General features: G+C 40.1%; 1 protein-coding gene across 1 annotated transcript in view; it reads right to left on the minus strand.

Moving 5' to 3' along the window:
- The window catches only part of LOC116684809 (olfactomedin-like protein 2A), a 38,532-nt gene extending 20,170 nt beyond the window's left edge, over positions 1-18,362 (minus strand). The window contains exons 1-4 of the mRNA XM_032510241.1: positions 18,054-18,362; positions 3,191-3,454; positions 2,467-2,574; positions 1,431-1,607 (exon numbers count right to left, since the gene is read on the minus strand). Of these exons, the coding sequence (XP_032366132.1) occupies positions 1,431-1,607; positions 2,467-2,574; positions 3,191-3,454; positions 18,054-18,185 (681 nt within the window). The 5' untranslated portion in view covers positions 18,186-18,362. The remainder of the gene's footprint in view (positions 1-1,430; positions 1,608-2,466; positions 2,575-3,190; positions 3,455-18,053) is intronic.
- Between the last annotated feature and the right edge of the window lie 2,851 nt (positions 18,363-21,213).

Raw genomic sequence — 21,213 nt, forward strand, 5'->3', positions numbered from 1 at the left:
AAAATGGAAAAGATTTTCCCAAAATCAACCTCCGTGGTCAACAGAAGTTGTTCAAAGAAAGATTATGCAATTTAAAATGTAAAAAACTAAAATATAACTGTGAATAACGTTCTATGGACAATTTCCGTTAAAATATACAGTCATAACTGTTCTGACTGCACTAACAGAAGGGCTGTAGTCAAGACCACTTAACTGGAGACAGAGAAAGGACACAGTACCAAAAGATTTTAGATTGAGCTGTGTTGCAATTGTGATCCCTCAGTAAAGTCCTTTGAATGGAGAAGTGTTTCAAATGTGATAGGACAGGCCAGGCTTACAGTAAATGTGCTTACATGTCTTTAAATTTGTATGTGCTTACGGGTCTGTGCTTACTGCTAGTGTGTGTGTGTGTGTGTGTGTGTGTGTGTGTGTGTGTGTGTGTGTGTGTGTGTGTGTGTGTGTGTGGGTACTTATAGGTTAATGTGCTCTTGTAAGTTTTCTTTTGATGGCATCCACCTGCAATGGACTGCAGATGAAATTTAGCCTGTATGGCTAAATCTGGCACGTTTACGTGTTGGACTCAAGTGCTCATGTTAATTAATGTGCATTGTCCCTTCTTAAATATATACATATAAAATAAAAGATACTATAGGCAAGCTAAAACCAAAGACAGAAATATGTGAGGCCAGTGACTGAGAGCAAAACACCCACCTGTGAAGTATTTTTAATCTTACAACTACTCATTCTTTTAGTTAGGGCTGGGTAATATATCCATATAAATCAAAATGGTGACATGAGACTAGATATCATCTTATATTTTGGATTTTGAAATATGACATGTGGTTTTGTTTTTCAAAAACAGCTAAAGACACAAACTACACACATTAGTCAGGCCATTTAACCACATTGCTGACTGTATTATTTTGTATTTATGCTTAATAAATACAATGCGTTACTGCATTTTATTGTGATTTATTTTGCTTTTTATGACTTTTGATCTGTTTTGATGTATGTATTTATTTTGCCTGCAAAGCACTTTGTGACTCTGTCTGTGATAATTGCTAGACCAATGAACTTGACTTGCATACTCTTCCTGGTTTTTAAGGCTGTATTACAGTAAAGTGATGTCATTTTCTGAACTTTCCAGATTTATCTAGTTATCTAATATTTGCCTTTACCCAGTTAGTCCTTATATCCACATTACTGATGATTATTCATCACAAATGTCATTGTGAAAATATTTTGTGAAAGCACAAATAGTCAACCTTGCAATATTGTCACAATATCTTTATCGAGGTATTTGGGCAAAAAAATTGTGATGCTAGATTTTCTCCATATCGCCCGGCCCTGCTTCTAGTCTAACTGCTAGTAGAAGTGCTACAATCCTACAAGTTACTATTGCTGTAATGCTAACATGTTTGTACAACAACACCCAAAGTGTTTCTTCGAACCTGTGCTTTGCTCTCCGAGGAGTCTTTCTGCAGCAGCTGCAGGCTGAGGCTGGAGATCTCCTTCTTGATGCTCATCATGATGTTGGAGTAGTTCTCATACCTCTTAAACTGGTTGGTGAGGCTCGTCATGCTGTCTCGGACAAAGTCATTGTCTCGCGTGAGGTTTGTCTTGATTGTCTGCAAGAGAACGTCACCATTATCACAGCAATCACCATCCGTTGAATGACATCAGGGTTTCTTAAAAAGTCAAAAAAAAATCTAAATTTTAGGCCTTAAAAACTCTTAAATTCGCAAAAGTATTGTATTCTAAGTCTTTAATCATTTTAAACAGGTCTTAAATGTTCCTACGTCCATGTAGCGATACCTCTAATGCTTATTAAAATGTTTTTTATTCTGTGTTGTTGTAGTACTTTCTGAATATAATTTGCTGTATATGTACATATTATTATTACTCTATGTTGCTTTTATTCAATTTTAATATTTTTATTTACTTTGCAAGCAGCTTTGTGGCTCTGCATTTCGTTCGTACTTTTGTTGTGATAAAGGTCTTTCATTCATAAAACTCTTGCAAAGGTCTTAAGGGTAACTCACATTTTTTTTCAACCTGGACCATATTGTCCTATGTCTTTGTGTCTAAGTGACTCAATCTTTGACATTGGTCCAGTATTAAATAAGTTAACAGGACAATTAACCAGCTTGTATTTACCTTAACAAAAGTGCTTGTTTTTGCCACTGAAAGGCTCAGATTAATATTCTGTGTCTGCCAACATTATGGAAAGGATTTCTACAGAGGTCTGGACATTACATTGTAATGCAGTGATCTTGTTTAATACTGGACCAATGTCAAAGATTGTTGTTCCCATCAGTCACTTAGACCCAGGTGACTGATGGGAACAACAATTTAAAAAAACAGTATTTACCCTTTGAAGAAGCTTAAATTTGACTGAAACCTGCAGAATAAACCACCTTTCAATAATGGTCCTTCGATTATACAATATACATATGTGGAAGTACGTGAGTTTGGTTGTTTTCCTACCTCTTCTAGGGTGTTCATTTGAGACACCACTTTGTTGATGTAGGAGTGGACTTTCATCAGATCCATGCTGTAAAGTGTTCCCTCCAGAAGGTCCACCATGGATTGGAGCTGGTCATTTGTGCCATAAAAGAGCGTTATTATTCACCATCTCCTGAACACAAAACCTGACAGCTTTATGTGCCTCTGTTCAAATGCAGTAATAGCCTGAGTGCCCTCCCAAGACATTTGCTCTGATTACCACTATTGACAGCCACACTGAGTGCTCTCAGTCTTCGGGTTCATTCAAAGTCCAGCTTAATTATTTGAGACCTTCCCTTTTCAATGTAATCATTTCCTTCAGAGATGTATTGGCTTAATGTAAAGTTTGAAGTGGAGTCAGACATCTGGAAGTGCCTTTTGTTTCATAGGCTACATAGTGTGCTTCTCCTGCCTGGGAAAAATGTGCAGAGGTATGCTGACGTGTTCACTAAAGATGTTTTCGATGACATACAACCATAGCCAGGTCACAGAGAGTTGAAGAATGACCTTTAATGCTTCTAAGTGCTGACATTGATTTTTACATTAAATCAGCTGTAAAACAGCTTTGGTGCTGCGCCTAAATCTTATATTGGTAGGGGAAATCCTGCACTATGCAAATATATATGAGGTATAATTGTCTAAATTTTGTACAAACAAAAAAGAATATTCTACAAAATATTCTACATTTAACAGCTCAGCTCCTCACCTTTAATAACTCGGGGGCCTGTTTCTTCAGCTTCTCCATCTTCCACTCATTCTCACAAGGGTTTAGGGAGGATGGAGGGGCCGTGCACGAGCACTTACAGTCGGATCCGGAGCTGACCGTCTCCACCGTGTAGAAGTCCTCCACTCGTACAGTGCCGCTCCGCAGACGCAGGCAGGCGTCCTTGCTTAGAGGCCGCATGATGCACTTACAGCGGCAATCAGAGCCTTCTGACGTCATCCGAACAGGCTCAGTCTCCCCAAAGATCTGAAAGACAGAATGGGAATTGACCTATTTGTCAGAATCAGAATCAGGAAAGGATTTATTGCCAAGCAAGGCAAGGGAAGTCAGCTTCATTTGTATATCACATTTCAGAATCAAGGCAATTCAAAGTGCTTTACATAGAACAGTTAAAAATAAAAAAAACAGATCAAATACAAGAATAAAGATCACAGTGCAGTATGAGAAATGAACAATGCCGTTTTCTGGGAGATTGTTCCAGATATGTGGAAACTGAGCGCTGCTTATCCCAGTTTATTTCTGACCCTGGGGTCAGAAAGCAGACGGGTCCCAGGCAACTTGAGAGGTCTGGGGGGGGGGGGTTTATAATGTAGCAGCAGATCAGAAATGTATTTTGGCCCCCAAACTGTTTAGTGCCTTACAAGGAATTTGCCTTGGTTGTTGGTGCAAACATAAGTATATTAAACATTAAAATGGAATGAACAAAGAATAAATACAGAAACAAATATGTACACTTAACTGTTTGACAAAGAAAAAAGAGGATTAGCAAACAACATCTTTTAGATAAATTTCAAAAGCAATATGTTGTCAAAATAATCCTTTCATTTGTATGCACAAGTATCTCTTAGTTGCATGTGGTGTAAATGTATCTTTATTGTGGTGATATTCAGGGATGAGTAAGAATTTAATGCATCAGACATGGATATTAATGATCTGGATTGCACTGTATATTTATCCAATCCCAAAATATCTCATCTATTAGTCTAACCACTGCTGGACTTCCATGAGATCTAAATCTATTATTTATGGTGTTTTTCCATTACATGGTATCTGATCGACTTGACTCTACTCGCCTTTTTGGGTTTTCCTTTATGAAAAAAGTCCCTGGTACCGGCCAACAGGTACATTTTTTACTTCCAAGCAAGCTGAGGCGATACCCAAAAGGTGACATGAAAACCTGCAGACTACTAATTGGTCGGAGAGAATCGTCACTATTCACTGCGTCATCATTGCTAGCAACAGACGGGGGGTTGACCTGAACCAGCCCGCCGTTTTTAAGTAGTTTAACCAGGAGTGTTTTGCTGCCTCTGTGCGTGTTTGTGTCGCGTTAGGTCACAGCAGTTTCCTGCGGTGTCTCTATGACAACCAGCCACGCTCGCCTCACGCATGAGGCAGTACTAAATCTGCAATGGAAATAGGAGGACGGGGCAGAGCTGGAACAAGCATTGGGTAAGCACCATTTTTGTTGGAAACAAAAGCAAGGCAAGGAAAGAGATCCTGAAAAATAACCACAAGCTTCCCGTATTTTGAACGTTAGCAGGTGTGACACAGACAAAAGCCTAAAGACAAATATAAATTATTGTGCATACCTAACTTGCCTTTTGCGTCATGTATGATGACAGAGGTTTGGCAGGCCATGCTCATGGCTAACTTAATAAACAGGAAGCAGTGCATTGCAGCCGGAGCACACATTCCTCACCCACCCTATGTGAGACAAGTGCTAGCTTGCATACCGTGGAGATGGCATGCATTCAAAAATTCAACTACACAGATTTACTGCACATTTGTTCATGTTCATATTCTAAATATTCAGGTAATGATGGTCAGTAGGCAGACTGAGGTCTAATTAGAACTCTGTGAATTTCTCCACTTTTTCCATCTAACCACTATCTCCACCTTTCCTCATTTCTAGGGCTGTCCTTGATTAAAGAAAATTATTAGGATTTTGTCAACTAATCAGTTAGTTGATTTAAGTAAAAGATCTGTAAAACTGAGTTTCTCCACAAAGAGTAAGGTGCATAAACTATAATCTTGTGTTTACCAGGGATGTGTCATGGAAATAAGTCATTTAGCATGAAAAAGCATTAAAAAACTAAATAAATGTTAGACAACTAAAACCAAAAAACTAATTAGTCAACTAATTAACTATTTCACAGTGCAGGGTGGGCTACAAGAGACTGAAACCTTGTAGGTTATATTTCTTAGTAGGTTTTGCAACAGCTGTGTCCTTTCAAATAGTCCCTTATGGTGGCCATGTTGTTAGCTGATATAAATAATAATGTGTTAAGACTGAAAGCAAAACAAAATCTTGGATGGGATATTATGTCAATGCAAAGACACAACGGGACGCAAATGTGTCCTAAACAATGTGCATGGCTTTATGACTCCAGTTCAAGATGGAAAAGGAACGAATCAAGAGGGACATAGATAGCACTGGAGTGTTATCTGCTGAGTGGTAGTCTCGCATTGCCAAACCTTCCTCCACAGTGCAACAGAGGAGGGTCTGGCGAGTCCACACAGCATTTCCGGGATGGGAGAAAACGTGCTCTGGTTTATTGGTATTTCTTTAAACCAATCACAATCATCTTGGGCGTTGCTAAGTGCCGGACGGAACAATAGTGCCACTATAAAATAGCTTCAGGAAGGAACTTTATTGAAAAGAAAACCCAGATATGACAGATAGTCTAGCTAGCTGTCAGGATTTACCCTGCAGAGATCTGAGGAGAAGGTAACCATAGTCTTTAGAAATCCCTCCATGTCAGCAGATGGAAAATGGGCAAAACTTAAAAGTCAAAGAACACAGCAAATCAATGTGACCCAAAACTAGTTTCTGTCATTTTAGGTAGTTCTCATCATGCTGATGTTTGTTTACGTGTTAATTAAATAAAAAAAATTTAAAAAAGTTTGGTTTTGGTTTGTAATTTGATGCTGTTAAAACGTGGCAAAAAAAATCAAGATTGACAACTGTGATTGACTTGTGATTGGTTGAGTGGATGTATAGTCCAAGACTCGCCCGCCCGATCACTATCATATAATCATATAATCATATAATAATGTCACCCATGATATTTTTGTTTCCCTTTTGATGCGTTGTCTGTTTTATTTTTACAATCTATGTGCAACACAGGTAAAGAGTGATCATCAGAGGTCTTTAAGCTCACTTCTCTCTACCTCCACACCTCCCCACTTCAAGAAGTGAAGAACATATGTTTTCAAATGAAAACAGTCATTTTAAAATGCACGTTCTTTAGTCCACTTTAGGCAATTTAACAGATTTCACACAGCTCCAACTGGAGACACAAAAGGCTTTATACAACTTTTTTCACAGATGCAGTAGAACTACCCAACACCTGAAAACAAATTTGGATGTGTTAAAACTGTGGCGTTCCCCTTTAAAGCCTTACTGTAATAAAAGCTTGTCTGACCCACATGGACGCCATATTCAAAAGGTTTCAGTTGTGCATTGTCTGTTCCAAAGGTCATTCTTTTTTTAAATGACTTAACAAAAGAGATCAATACATTCTGTATATTACATCTCAATGTTCATGCAGCTTTTAATACCATGAGCATTACAGGCTATCCATAACCTGGGTTTGGCTATCCCTCATGTGTTCAGTGTGTGTGTTTATTTGGATTAAAGCCTGTTGGATCATGTGTTGGAGAAGATTGGATTATCATCTCTCCCTGGTGAGATTTAAGGACCTCTGCAGGGTGGGCGCACATGTGGTATCCCTTTATCAGAGATGGAGTTCCGCAACAAAGAGATTCTTCATTAATAAACTGTGGTCCTGTCCTCATGTGACAGGAGTTAGGAGGTATTACTCTAAGAGTGAAGATTATGTTTGTAGAAACTTAGGTCAAAGATATACATGAGGTACCACCTCCGATGGATAATATTCACCTTATAAACCAATCTCTTGGCAATTTCTCTCCAAAATGGCGACATTCCTTCTTTGTAAGGACGTTTTCCAAGATATGATAAAGAGGTTTAAAGCCAATTTAAATAGAAAGTCCTCTTGGTTATGTCAAAACAGCAAACACAACAGCCCCAAAAAATCCTGTTATAGCATCTCAATTGGGAATATATTTGCTGCCTTTTTCTGTTTTATACCATTGTTAACCTAATATTTTAAGATTTTCGGACTGTTGGTTTAAAAAACAAGAGATTTCATTTCAAACCTTTAATTAATACTTTGTGTCCAATTGAATGAGACCGTCATTTTCAATGTGGCTGATTGAATACATACCTTGGATTGGGAGACATTTGTCATATCTTTTAACATGTTATAGACTTGACAATTAACTGAGTCAACAATAATTATTCCCGTCATCCAAATGTATAGAAGTACAATGTTAAACACCTGATGGACAAAATAAGAATATATGATACATGATAGGGAATATTATTTACATATTCAGCGATTTACAGCACATGACTGTAACAGAAACAAAGGCTGGCGTAGGTAGTAACAATTATGGCTTTTGCATTTTGGTTATGCTTGTTATTTAATGGATGTCTGTAGTTTGATCAATTTAGGAAGACTTTAGGCAGGATAGCAGCAGGCTGAAGGTATACAGGGAAGTGGTAGAGGTGGAGGTGGTGTTTGCTCATTAGTGAAGGAATGCAGGCTGAGTGAAGGGGGAAGATGTGGAGTGCGTACTCCCCCCCCCCTCCATTACTGCAGACATACTGGGAGGAGGTCTAATATGGGGCAGGACTCCTGTGTGCAGAGCCGGGCCAATCCTGACCCATGTCAAGCGAAAAGGCAGCAGGTTGACAAATCCTACAGCTACATGAAAACAGAGTGGATTAGCAGATTAAACGTCTTTAGCAGAGGCTATGCAGGCTATGCATACGGCCCTGCTGAGCTGCATTGTTCAACACCAACCAAAGACCGACTGCTGCATAGCGACATCAGCTAAAGTTGCTTTGAGTTGGAGAAGTCAGAGAAATTCCAACCAGATTTACTTTGGCACGTCACTTTTTGTCAATTCAAAAAAAAGACTAAATCCCAACCTTGCAGGTTTTTACTGCCGGGCATAGATTTATCTGAATCACTGTGCCAATCAGAGCACCTGCCTCCTCCTGTTAAATCATATGTGCTGGTATGCCTCCAGCATCTCATGCAGAGCTGACCTACCAGCATGAGAACAGGCAACACAATTAACAATGCTAATAATTAAGAGCACCGAGTATTTAACGCATGCTTTGAGCTTTGAGTCTTTGGCTTTGACCTCTCAAGTGCAGTCAAGTTTGAGGTCAAAAAGAACACGGCTCATGTCTGCACAATTGGAGCAAAAGAGCTGCAGAGAGCTCTATTAGATCAGTCGCCGCAGCCTTTAACAGCTAACACACCCTGACAGTGATTAAGTGAAACCCCAATTGTGCTCCGGATTGCTAAAAACACAAGATGTGTCACACAATAGCCTCAGAGTTAAAGTCAATGTTTCAGTAGCACTGGCCTGTTGTATCTGCAGCCTTGTTCATATAAACAAGGATATCCTCTCCTCTTAGTGCTTTGCCAGCTCGGGTAATCACTGGGACAAAAAGGCAGGCGGTGCAGGTATCCTGTGGCAAAGTTTAAATGATCAGCTGCATGTTTTCCTATCTTCCAACACATACCTCTTATGACCTGCAGACAATTCGGCTTTTTTAACTAGTTTCCCACAAATGCACAAAAGGCATCAAGACTAACAATTCTAATAAGTATTAAGCCCATCAAGCTTGGGATTTCAAAGGATGGACTATCTCTTTAAAATCCACATCATCTCCTGTCAAGGGTACTCAAGACCAAAACCGGGAACAACATTCCAGTCCAAAGAGTCCGCCGGTTTTTAATCTAATTAGCGGTGCTTATGATAAACACTGTGTCTTACTGTGCCCCTGTAAAGGTTAACTTGGTACAACGAGGGGATTCCATGGAGGGTTCCAGTCTGGAGATGAACCATGAGGGTCGGTGGCTCAGACCATACACTGTAAACAACATCACTGGCATTAGCACGGACCTGTTAATTAGCTAAACACAAAGTGTATCAAGCACTTGCTGCCTTTGCGGGTACATATCTACATTCCTGCTGGGTCTGTTTGTATATCTGGACACTCTCTGAACTTTGAAGACTTTTCAGTCTTCACAGCACAGTAGGAAACAAAAATAAGGAAAATAATAATAACCTAAGACATATTGTCCTTCATGAACTACTGTAATACTTAAATCAATTCATTAATTACTTCTGTGAAAGTTCCTTTCTTGCCACAGCAACATTGCAGACTCTGAAAACCCTTTAAACAAGGATCTTTGTAACACATTTGCTTTATTTCCCTACAGTTTAATCATCAGTGTGCTGTGAGGGGTGAAAATCCCTTTTGAAAACACACAGATACAAATCAAGTTGTCAATATGGCTTCCTAATAAAATCCACATGCTGTAGTAATTCATTCACAAGCACAAAGAGACACAAATTATTAGTGTGTGTGTGTTGACCTCAACAACGAATGGAATGATGGACTTTGCCAATGCGTTTCCCCCGGATGATTAGTTACAGCAGATGTTATGGGAGATGTTAAAAAGTGGCAGTTGATCAAAGCTGAGTGAGAAATAATATTACTTGAGCAAAAAAAACAAAAAAACATTTTTATTAAAAAATCAACCTGCTGCGGTGTTTTGCAATTATTGTGCAGATGCTAGTCGTAGTCCTTTATATGCTAATAAATGAAATGTTCATTGTTCAGTATGACAGCTGCTCAGAAATCCATTAATCATTTGTTTTTCATAACAATGTTACATTGAATTTGTGTTAAAGTAAAGAGACGGAAATGCACACTTTGATACGATAAAAGCATGCTTAAAAAATGACCACATGCTTTGTTTTCACTGGAGCTACAGGACGTTATCTGATCTACACCACAATGATTGGAAACGGGAAAAAAACAGGCTCCATCCCTATAACAAAACCTAACTACCAGCACCTCTAAAGCTCATAAATTACCACTTTATATCTCGTATATCTCATGTAGAAAGAGTGTGGAAAAATAAAAGTATGAAAAACTACATATTGTGGTTTTATGTAAACTTATTTCTTGTTTACACAGTAGTGTTGCTCATAAGCCCCCCTAACACCACAATCTTGCTTTAACACTTTGTTTTCTTGTTATTGCATGCTCAGTGTTGCTCACTGTCTTTGTGATAAGCTGATTGAGGTTCATATTTATCTTACAATCTTATAATTTAATTTACAGCAAGAAAGTGAATATGCCTATTTCCCTTTTCATCCGTGTTGAGCTATCCATTTAGGATTAGGGAAACATTGTACTGTAGTTATGTTTAATAGAAAATGCCTGAGGAACAAGCTCCAGTGCACTGATATTGTCATGTACTACACCCCCACAACCCCAACTTCCACACCCTTTCTGGGCTGCATATAAATCAATGCATCACACTTCTTTCTGCACCCACAGTGAAAGTTAGAATTGCACCTGAATTGTACTGTGCAGAAGGAATATGGAAGTACCTCTGTGCAAACTAGACTGGGACCTCCAACATGACCCCAGCCATCAACACCAACGCATGCGATGCAAGGTCAGATGAGATAGCCATGGTAATATCTTAAAAATACAATTTGGCTCTGTTGTTGTTTTTTCATCTCATCTTTGACAGAAGTATGTCCTACAACTGTTCTCGTGAACCAACAGCATATACCTATGGGGAAAAATTTACTGTCATTTGTATGTATTCCACATGTATTACTCAACATTAATATCGCTTTCCCAGACCTTCCTACACAGAGCTGCGGAGGAGGGTCTGTCTAGTCCACACCACATTTTGGGAGAAAATGTGCTGTGGTTCATTGGCATTTCTTTAAACCAATCACAATCATCATGAGTGGTGCTAAGTGCCGGACGGTGCCGCTGCAAAATAGCCTCGGGAAGGAACTTGTTTTGGCGGAAAAACGTTTAAAAGTTGATTTAGTCGTGCAACAGAAAACTCAGATTGGACAGATAGTCTAGCTACCTGTCTGGATTTACTCTGATGAGAGCTACAAAGTAGTTAACAATCGTCATAAATCAACCAGAGTCTGAAATTTCAACACAAAGAAAGCAGAAGGTACCAGATATCCGGGCGAAAAGAGTGACATCCGGCACCGCAGCAGTCCCGGAAGTGAACGTCATGGATATAGCAGCACATTGATTGCTGCTAAGATCCACATAGGAAAATGGTTGGGTGGATGGATGGGTCACAGAGCACAGGGCTTAAAGCGGGGAAGTGAAGTTCATGTCATGGAAGAACTTAAAAGTTAATGAGAAAACCTACGATTTTCACCCGGTAAATGGGTATTCTTGTCCAAGGAGTACTACTTAAATAGATATTTCACCATTGGTAAGGTAAATATATCTTTAAATCAGGTAACTTATGTAGTAGAAATATGAATTACTTTTTGAAATGTGTGCTTTCTAGGCTAAAAAAAAACAGAAAATGTGTTTTTGGCTCATGTGGAGGAAAGACACCAAATTCCAGAATGCACTTGCTTTGCTGCTCTACAAGTCCCAAGCCACACCTACCGTTTATAGACATCTAGACAGACAGTGAGGCATTCATCTCAACTCAAGTGTGTTTTATTGTCATTTCAACCATGTACTGTACACAAAACAATGTTTCACCGTGGCTCAAGTGGTGTTACACATTTAAAATATATAAACATAACCTTCTATAAAAATGACATGACAAAACAGGCTACATTTAGTGTACACATTATAGGCTTCCTAAAGTTCAGCTAACGCAATGGTAGCATTAGTGTTTGGAGTGATGAACACAGCTGTGACGCAATTATTGTAGAATGGTCGGCATTTAACAGTCACAAATTCCACCAGCGGTTAGCAGTAGTTGGATAAAAGCACCCCCCAATTTCTGCACCGGTCTGTGTCTGTATTAACACAGTCTACCTCCACTAGTCTTACCCGCCAGAGCAGCATCGGCTCTGCTAGCAGGCCTGGTAGCTAGATAGCGGAGTCCGGTACACTGTTGTTCAGCCATGTTTCCACAAAAACAAAAGCACAGCAGTCTCTGAACTCGCGTTGGGAGTTTCGTTGAAGATGGATGGTGGATGTAGTCCAGTTTGTTGTCTAATGATCGGACACTTGGAAGCAGGATGGATCGGACAGGTGGTCGTCTAGCGTTAGCTTTACACTTAGCTGGAACTCCTGCCCTTGTTCGACATTTCCGCTTTAACACACACCGCCGTCGATGTCCTCTTACCCGGCTAGAGTTATAGGGCAACACCGCTGACTGAGGTGCTGGTCACTGTGTCGAGTTTTCCCTCTGTAATAAGGTTTCCTGCATATTCTCCGATCTGTACAGCGGTAGTTTGAATGCACATAACTGTTGTAAAAGTTTGCTGCTGAAAAGAGAGAGCTGTAGCTTAGCTCCAAGATGGCTGACAATCGACTCGCTTCGGGGAAAGAGTCCAACCCCCATGGGTGGGTTGAAAACATGCAGAAGAAGCTGCCTTGTAGACCACAGCCTCTGGGCAAAAATGGGCAAAAATGCCTCAGATGACGCAAAACAACAATATTTGCGTCATCTGAGGGTTTTTTCCAGACACACAATACAGGGATCTCTCGTCTCAGGGGGACATGAGGGAGGGAAGCACGGCCATTCAAAAATCCTGGGTTTCTCTTGATACAAAGCTTAATACTAATTGGTGAAGTGACCACAATATTTTTTCTAATCTTAACTAGTCATTTTGATGTCTTGAATTAACTGTCGTCGCCGCATGACGCTCACGTTGGCCTCTGAAAGGACCAGCACCTCACGGTGCTCTGTACCCGGCTCACAGTCACCTTTCCTTGGCTAGATTTAACTGTAAAGACTGATATTTAACAGGACAAGCTGGCAGTCACCATCATTTCGTAGGATATCATACGAATTACTGTGCATACATTTTTGTAAAATATCATATCAACATTCTGCACAAAGAGCGCTCCAAGTCTATACTGCTATGCTGCTTTGGAGGATTGAGAACAACAATTTTTTGTAAGAAATTATAGTTTATTAATATAGGTTTAAAGTTATCAATTTTTAATGAATCACAACGAATGTCATGCATTTATTCATCCATGTTTGCAACAAGGGCCCAGGTATGTATGAGGTTAAGCTCTACAGGGCAATGGTGCCTGAGAGGGATTTCATCAGACTTCACATAGATCATACAAAAATTAGGATGTATACTCCAGAAAAGAGACAAACTACATTTGAAATGTATCTGGGATCATAAATCTTGCTCTAAAGGATTAAAAGATCTGCACAGAGGGAGAAAACGGCCAGAACTATGTGAAGGCATAGAAGCCTGAGAAAATGAAAGACCAACGATGCTTCCAAATGCACACATAGGGAACATTTCACTGAGTTAGATTGACTTGTGATAAGATTCTGGTGAAAGTGGACCTGCAGGACCAACCATCCATCTTTTACTTCTAACTATAATTTACAATGGACCACTGGCTTTATTACAATGAATTGTTATGCAACACACTTTGACACCCATGCAGATTCAATGGTGGAACTTTGAATTAGTTAATGTAACGTTGATGGAACAAGACCAGTCAAAATCATGTGAGGGAGCTGGAAGTCATCCGCACAATCTATGGAGGTAAAACAACCTAAAATATAATATCCACGTTGGCCATTTTGTACCAAAGCCAAGCAACATCAGCCCTGTGTAAAACCCTGGTCACGTGCGGGGCTGTGTGCACCTGGGTCGTATGGTGGATGTTGACCCATTCACGCTTACACCAAAAGCAGGGTTTTTTCCGGATCATTGGCTCAGTGTGAATGGGGTATTAGTGTCTCTCATTTAAAACAGCTTGCTGCTTTGTTTCAACCACAAACAGAGAGACTCTCTGCAGACGGATGATGTTGACTCTTCATCAAACCCCATGTGATATCCTCAGTTAAATTAAATCATGTTAACATAAGATGGCATGATAACATGTTGTTTCACATAAATTATGGCAATCATCTATGGCTTAAAGTCAACCTCCAGCACCTGTAAGTATTAAAATTAATAACAATGCATTGCATCTAAAAAAAAGCAAATGCTTGATGCTTTATCAAAAAAGGAAGGCCCCTTTTTCAGGACACTGTATATAACATATACTTTTGTGAAAAAACTAAATAACTTCAGAGATCTTTATTGAAAAGGGTTTGAACAATGTCAATGTCAAAAAGACAGTAACAGCTTGCATGGTGCCTCAAGGTATGAGGACAGCAGATGTGGCCAGGGAAATACAATGCAATGTCTCTACTGTGAGACGCCTAAGGACAGGGACACACCAACCCGATAATCGGCCGTCAGACAGTCTGGCAAGGTTGGTGACCCGAGTCTGTTTGTCTGTTTGGTGTGTTCCGTGCCGTCGTCCGTCATTTTGGCCGACCTAACATGCTCGGTCGGAAGGCGGGCACTGCCAGCAGTCGGAATCAAATGACCAATCTGATTGGTGGAGTGCTAACCCGGAAACGAGGAGCGGGATGAGCGTGACTAGAGTCTCTCAAAATCGGACAAAAATCTTTTAAACTTTGTCAATCTGAAATGAAGACATATTCAACAACTGCGTGGCCTATTTCTTGCTTAAAATTTCACGTTTCAGTGAGTAAAATACAGTAAAAAAGAGATTGTTTCTGACCAAGCCGCATGACAGTCTATAGACCCACTATATGCCATTACCAACATTTTAAATGGATGCCTGCCAATAGACCGAAAACATCACATGTGTGATTATTGTGACAGAAACTGTCACTTCAGGTTGATAATATTCTGACTGAGTGGCAAGATATGAATTGTGATTCTGTGAGAATTCAAACATGAGTCCTCCAATTTACGTCTGAGAGGTTTGAGACATCAACGTTTACATTAGTCCAAAATAAAATCGACTTGAAGCAACGTTAACGTTATCTTAAGTGGTCTCAAAAACAAGAACGGCCTTGAGTAACGTTAAGATTACTATAGCACTGTTACACTAAATCAAGTTACTGACAAGTGAATTTGTTTTTAAAATGCCGATATTATATCAGTTAGTATTAGATTATTTTCAAATAAAGTAAACGCTGGCGAACCTTAACGTTACTTGGGTTACTTAACTAAATGCTAGCCAACCAAGCATCGTCATAGCTAGCAGGAGAACAAATGTAACTGACCATTAACGTAAACTTAATAAAGTTACTGCAACAAACAACAAATAGCTTTAGAAAACAACAAAAAATATGCCATTACCTCTAAGTTTTTTTTCAAATTCTATGGTAAATAAATTATTGAAAGCCAGCAGTTTGTATTGTTTCACTCGGCACAATTTGCAGCACGTTATAACAACAATTCAGGCTGATTCAAGACCCCTTCGCTTCGGGTTGTATTCGCTATGAAAACCGCCTCGCTCTACATCATCCCAATATGTACATTCCCATCCAATTAGACTGAATTTGGTATTGATGACTCGAGAAATAGTAACAGTAACTTCACGGAAATTATTTCATACCAAAGTAACGAGCCAATTTTGTAAAATGTAAGGCGTAGAAAGAACTGATATTCCTGTTAATAATGTAAGGAGTAAAAGTAAAAAGTCAGCACAAAAGTAAATAGTGAAGTAAAGTAAAGATATCTGAAAAATCTACTTGGTTACAGTAACAGAGTATTATGTACGTCATTACGTACGTCCCATTACGTACGTCCCATTTCTGCTGATAAGTCCAACAGCCTTTTCTGCCGGGGTTCGGCCGTCTGGTTGGTGTGTCAGGGGCTTAAGACAGTGCCACAGGGAGACAAGAAGCACACCTGATCGTCTGGTACAGTTAGCGAGAAAGAGGTGCGCTGCTGTACCTAATGCAGCTGTTGGCCACACCTAATACAGATTTTGACCCCCCCCCCCTTTGTTCAGGGACACATTATTCCATTTCTGTTAGTCACATGTCTGTCAAAATGTTACTGTCTTAATTGTCAAATCTTGTTCATACAAATATTTCCATATGTGGGTTAAAATATAAAAGCAGTTGAAAGTGACAGGTGAACATAGCGCTTTATCATTACACACACAAGCTGTACGACACTAGCCGTTCACCACATATCACCTTGATAGAGAGGGAAGTGAACATGTTTTTAGTGGTGTGGGAAACCGGAGCACCCGGTGAAAACCCCCGCAGACACGGGGAGAACATGCAGACTCCACACAGAAAGGCTCGGTAGCTTCTTGCTGTGAGGCCACAGTGCTGACCACTGAGCCACCGAGCTGCAAGTCAATTTAGTTAATTATCGAAGACCCTGTCTCTGCTGCTGTGGTCACCCCAGTCTGCCGTTTCCTTCTCTCTAGCGCCTTGCAGACCTGGGACCGGTTATCCTCAGGTGTATGTGTTGGTTTCCACGCCACCCTCTGATGCCCTCCATGTATCAATGGGCTTTTTTCTTTTATCAATGCCAGTGCCACCAGATCAATGACTGGGCATCTCCAGTGGCCACAGGACAGGAGCTGTGACACTGCTGCATGATGAAGAATAGTGCCGTGTCATGATGTAGGGCAGTGTTTCTCAAATGGGGGTACATGTACTCCTAGGGGTACTTTGGAGTACTGCAGGGGGTATGTGACATTTTTACAAAAAATGCTTATTTAAAAAAACTCCTAAACGATAGTTTTTCCAATACCACTTTCATAAAATCTATTTTAAGAACTCAAGAGCATCAGTGAGGTCACACAAGAGCATCAGTGAGGTCCAACACTGATGTCACCACCGATGGACCAGGTGTTGGGTGGGGTTCGGTCAAGTTCTTCCACCAAACTGGGAAATATTTTATTTATGGTACTGTGTGTGCTCGTCATATTGAAACAGAAAAGGGACAAACTTCAACTGTTGCCACACAGTTGGAAGAACACAATCTAAAATTTGATTGTAAGCTGTAGAATTAAGATTTCTCTTCATTGGAACTAAGGGGCCTGGACCAAAACAGACATTTGACCGCATAATTTACTACAAAGACCTTTATTACCATTAACACTCGCACATGCTGCTTCAATCACTGTTATAATTAGTAGCATGGCTGCTGCTAGTACTACTAGGAATACCATTTTCTATCACTACTGCTACTACTAACCTACTCTAATGGGGGTTTACTCTGCACTGATCCATTGCTGCTGATTTGGCCTCTGATTGTATCCAGATCAGAAAATTGACACTCACACACCATACATGGCCATACACATGCAACAGAGCCTCTGGTCTTACAACATGTACTGGACATGTACTCTGTCTTCTGGGAGAGTGTGTGTGTGTGTGTGAGGGGATCTGGATTAGGCTGAGGGAGAGAGTGAGGGGTTACTGGAGTCCAGCAGCTGTGCAAACAAGGGCAGCCAGATATTACTTTTACCCCACTGAGTGCCATCTCTCCCACACTCTGCTGGCACAGACCGGAGGTATCATTACATAAACTCATCGTTACTCATGTCACACAAAAGCCCTCATTGGGAGGATTACCACGGATCAGAAAAATGGCACATAGCCTGAACCCTCTGCAGGTTTTGGATAGAAAATGTATGCCTAAATGTCTGGTTTTGGGAAAAAAGTTTGTCAAGTCACTTATTTGTCTGAGTCAGAGGCACCATGATATGGAAGAGGTGACGTTGTAATGATAGCTCTTCAGTGATTATGGGGTCCTATAGTGACCATTACTGACTCTGAACAGCCCTTGTTTCAATACAAGAGTAATAGGCTACGCTACAATGCAATAATGCATGGGAATCCTCCAAAGTGAAATAAAATAAAATAATACATAGGCCCTATATAAAACCCGCCTGCATTATGTGTTTCCTTACCTTGCTGTGGGAAGACGCATCCTTACACAAAACCAGCAGACATGCGATCAAGTTCGTGTATCTCCACATTTTTCTCTCCTGAGTGTCTGGGCGTGAAGTTTTGCAAATCCAAAGCGACAGTCGGCAATGCATTCAGTCCATGAGGTAGGAAATGCGCCTATTTTAACTCCATTTCCTTTTGCACACAGGGAGGATCATGTAGGAGGCTATGTGTCCGTCTGTCTGTGGATGTCAGTGTGCGTATGTGTGTATGTGTGTGTGTGTCCTGTGGAGTGCGCTCCTATCTGCACCGCGCGCTCCGTTTTTCAGCTCGCGCATCATCTGTCCTCCACTGTCCTCCACCGATGGGAGGGGTTTGAACACAAACATACCCAGTCTGTGTTTGGATATCTATATTTGATGATATATCATAATCATAATCACCTATTTAAAAATGTGTCTACTTCTCAAGTTTGCCTTTGCATTGGCCTACATGTTAATTTTAAGAAATATCCGTGTATTTACAGTTGTGTGACTGTATATTTTAACAGACGTTCTCCGTCTCTGCTCCGTGTGCAATAAAGTAGTGAGCTGTTCACAATCATAGACAGTGAAAGAAATGGACCATCAGATCCCATTGTTCTGGACGGAGACCAGTAGTGATGGCCAAATGAAGCTTTATGAATAAGTGTCTTTATTTTCTGAGCCCACTAGATGGCGCTTTTGGTTTTAAGAGTCCAATTCAGTTTATTCTCCACACTTTGTCAGTAGGCTCAGAAAATAAAGACACTGCTTCACAAAGCTTCATTCTGGCATCACTAGAGACCAGTGAAGGATATTAGAACCGGTTTGCTGGTGAGTGCTGAGCATTGGGGGGTGGCAGTAGCTCAGTCCATAGGGAGTTGGGTTGGGAATCGGAGGGTCACTGGTTCAAGTCCCCGTATGGACCAAAAAGAAGGGAGTGTGGATTGGTGGCTGGAGAGATGCCAGTTCACCTCCTGGGCACTGCCAGGTGCTGTTGAGCAAGGCACCGTACTCCCCCACCCGCGTTACTTCGGCTGGCCCACTCACTCTGACATCTCTCCATTAGTGCATGTATCCTGAACGTGTGTGTGTGCAGTTCAGGACTGTGTGTGACTACTAACAAGTGTGGACACAGAGTGTAAATTGTAATTTCCCCATCGGGGATTAATAAATAGATAAAAAAATTAAATTACTGCGCAGCCTCCAACTGACGACGTAGATGCAAGGGGGTAAGCCTCTCCTCTCTAAGCGTGGCTCCTATGGCGCCATTTTAATGCTACAAAACCACCACCAGCTGTTAGCGTCCCATTGACTGCCATTAATTTTGGCGCCACTTTGACAGTGAATAACTTTACATCTGAAGCATTAAAAGACTCTATTTGTCCGTTGTTTATTTCTAAAGAAACACGCCAATGTATAAAAGGCTCCACTACCTTGTATCTCACGTTATGGCTCCGTAGTAAGTGTTTTTGAAAAAATAAGGCTAAAGATTGTGCAATAACCACAAACTTACTGTCACACAGTAGAGGAATCATCGTATAGTACAGGGTAAGCTTGCACACAGTTTTGACTTACATTAGCTGTTTAGGTTTAATTGCTAATGTTAACTAGCATGTTAGTTAGCAATAATTAGCCTGTGCCTATGTTATCTCCTAGCATATACCTACGCTCTCCATCTCTGCAAGATTCAAAATAATTGAGATTTCTCTTGGCACAGCTACCAGAAGACTTACAACTTTCCGACAGGTTGCTCACATCACATCTACGTTGTCAAGCTCAGTTGGAGGCTGCGCAGTAACGCTAAGCCAGCACCGGAAAAGTGCTTCTAACATCCTTCACTGGTCTCCGTCCAGCGCAACGTGATCAGTTGGTCCATTTCTTTAACTGTCTATCCGTAGATGTGATGTGGCAAACTGTCTTAAAGTTTAAAGTCTTCTGGTAGCTGTGAAATCTTAATCATTCTGAATGTGAGCAGAGATGGAGAGCGCAGGTATATGTTAGGAGATAACATAGGCACAGGTTAATTATTAAACATGCTAATTAACATTAGTAATTAAACCTAAACAGCTAATGTAAGTCGAAACTGTCTGCGTGCTTCTCCTGACAATACGGTGATTTATCAACTATGCAACATCAAGTTGGTGGTTAAGACACAATCGTTAGTCTATTTTCACAAAAACATCTGCTACGGAGCCTTAACGTGAGCTACAAGGTAGTGGAGCATTTTATACATTGTCGTGTTTCTTTAGAAATAAACAACAGACAAATGGAGGCTTTAACGCTTCAGATGTAAAGATATTAGCTGTCAAAGTGGCGCCAAAATGAATTGCAGTCAATGGAATGCGGGTGATGGCTTGGTAGCATTAAAATGGCGCCATAGGAGCTGGTTGCTTACCCCCTTGTTCACAACGCCATTATCGGAAATTATTAACTGGATTAGTGGGAGTGAAAAGCACCAAAAAAGTGTCTAAACTAAAGCCTTAAAAAAAATGTCATAGTGTTAACAAGTTACAAAAAGCGTCAAAAGCATAAAACAGGTGTTGAAAAAAGGTTTTAATAAATAAAGAACTGACTTCATTTCAGAAATGTACTAATTGAGCAGCTTTCTGTGAGAATATCTTAAATAACAGTAAAAACCGTCCGTATTTTAACTGTAGCTACACACAACATTTTCCGTTTTTTTATTACAGGAATAAGTCTGGGTAATGGTCTGCCAGAACAGTTTCCATTATTTTATGGATTTATTTCTTTGAGTGATGCTCTTATTAATATGCTCTATTAGTCTATGTGTGATTTAGTCCCATATTTTATCACACAGCTGAAGAGTGGCTAAGAGATTTTTCATTCTACTCTGAACACAATGACAATAAATAATTAATAATAAAATAAAAATAAAAAAATAATCTTTGCTCATAATAACAACAACAACATTAACAACAGTTTTTGTATTATATTAATTTACAATGTAGCTAACACTTTTAATTTGTTTGCTTTATTAATCTCATACTGTAAAAGACGAAAAGAAAAAAAAGTGATAAAAACACTAAAATATAAGAAAATCATATACAAATCAATCCAAATCCATCTTAAAAAACCAAAAAAGATGGATTTAAGAAGGAGCAGGCAGAAGCATAACGCTTACAAAGCCCCGCCCCTA

Source organism: Etheostoma spectabile, unplaced genomic scaffold (genome assembly GCF_008692095.1).
Source record: "Etheostoma spectabile isolate EspeVRDwgs_2016 unplaced genomic scaffold, UIUC_Espe_1.0 scaffold00569331, whole genome shotgun sequence".
In the NCBI taxonomy this organism is placed as follows: domain Eukaryota; kingdom Metazoa; phylum Chordata; class Actinopteri; order Perciformes; family Percidae; genus Etheostoma; species Etheostoma spectabile.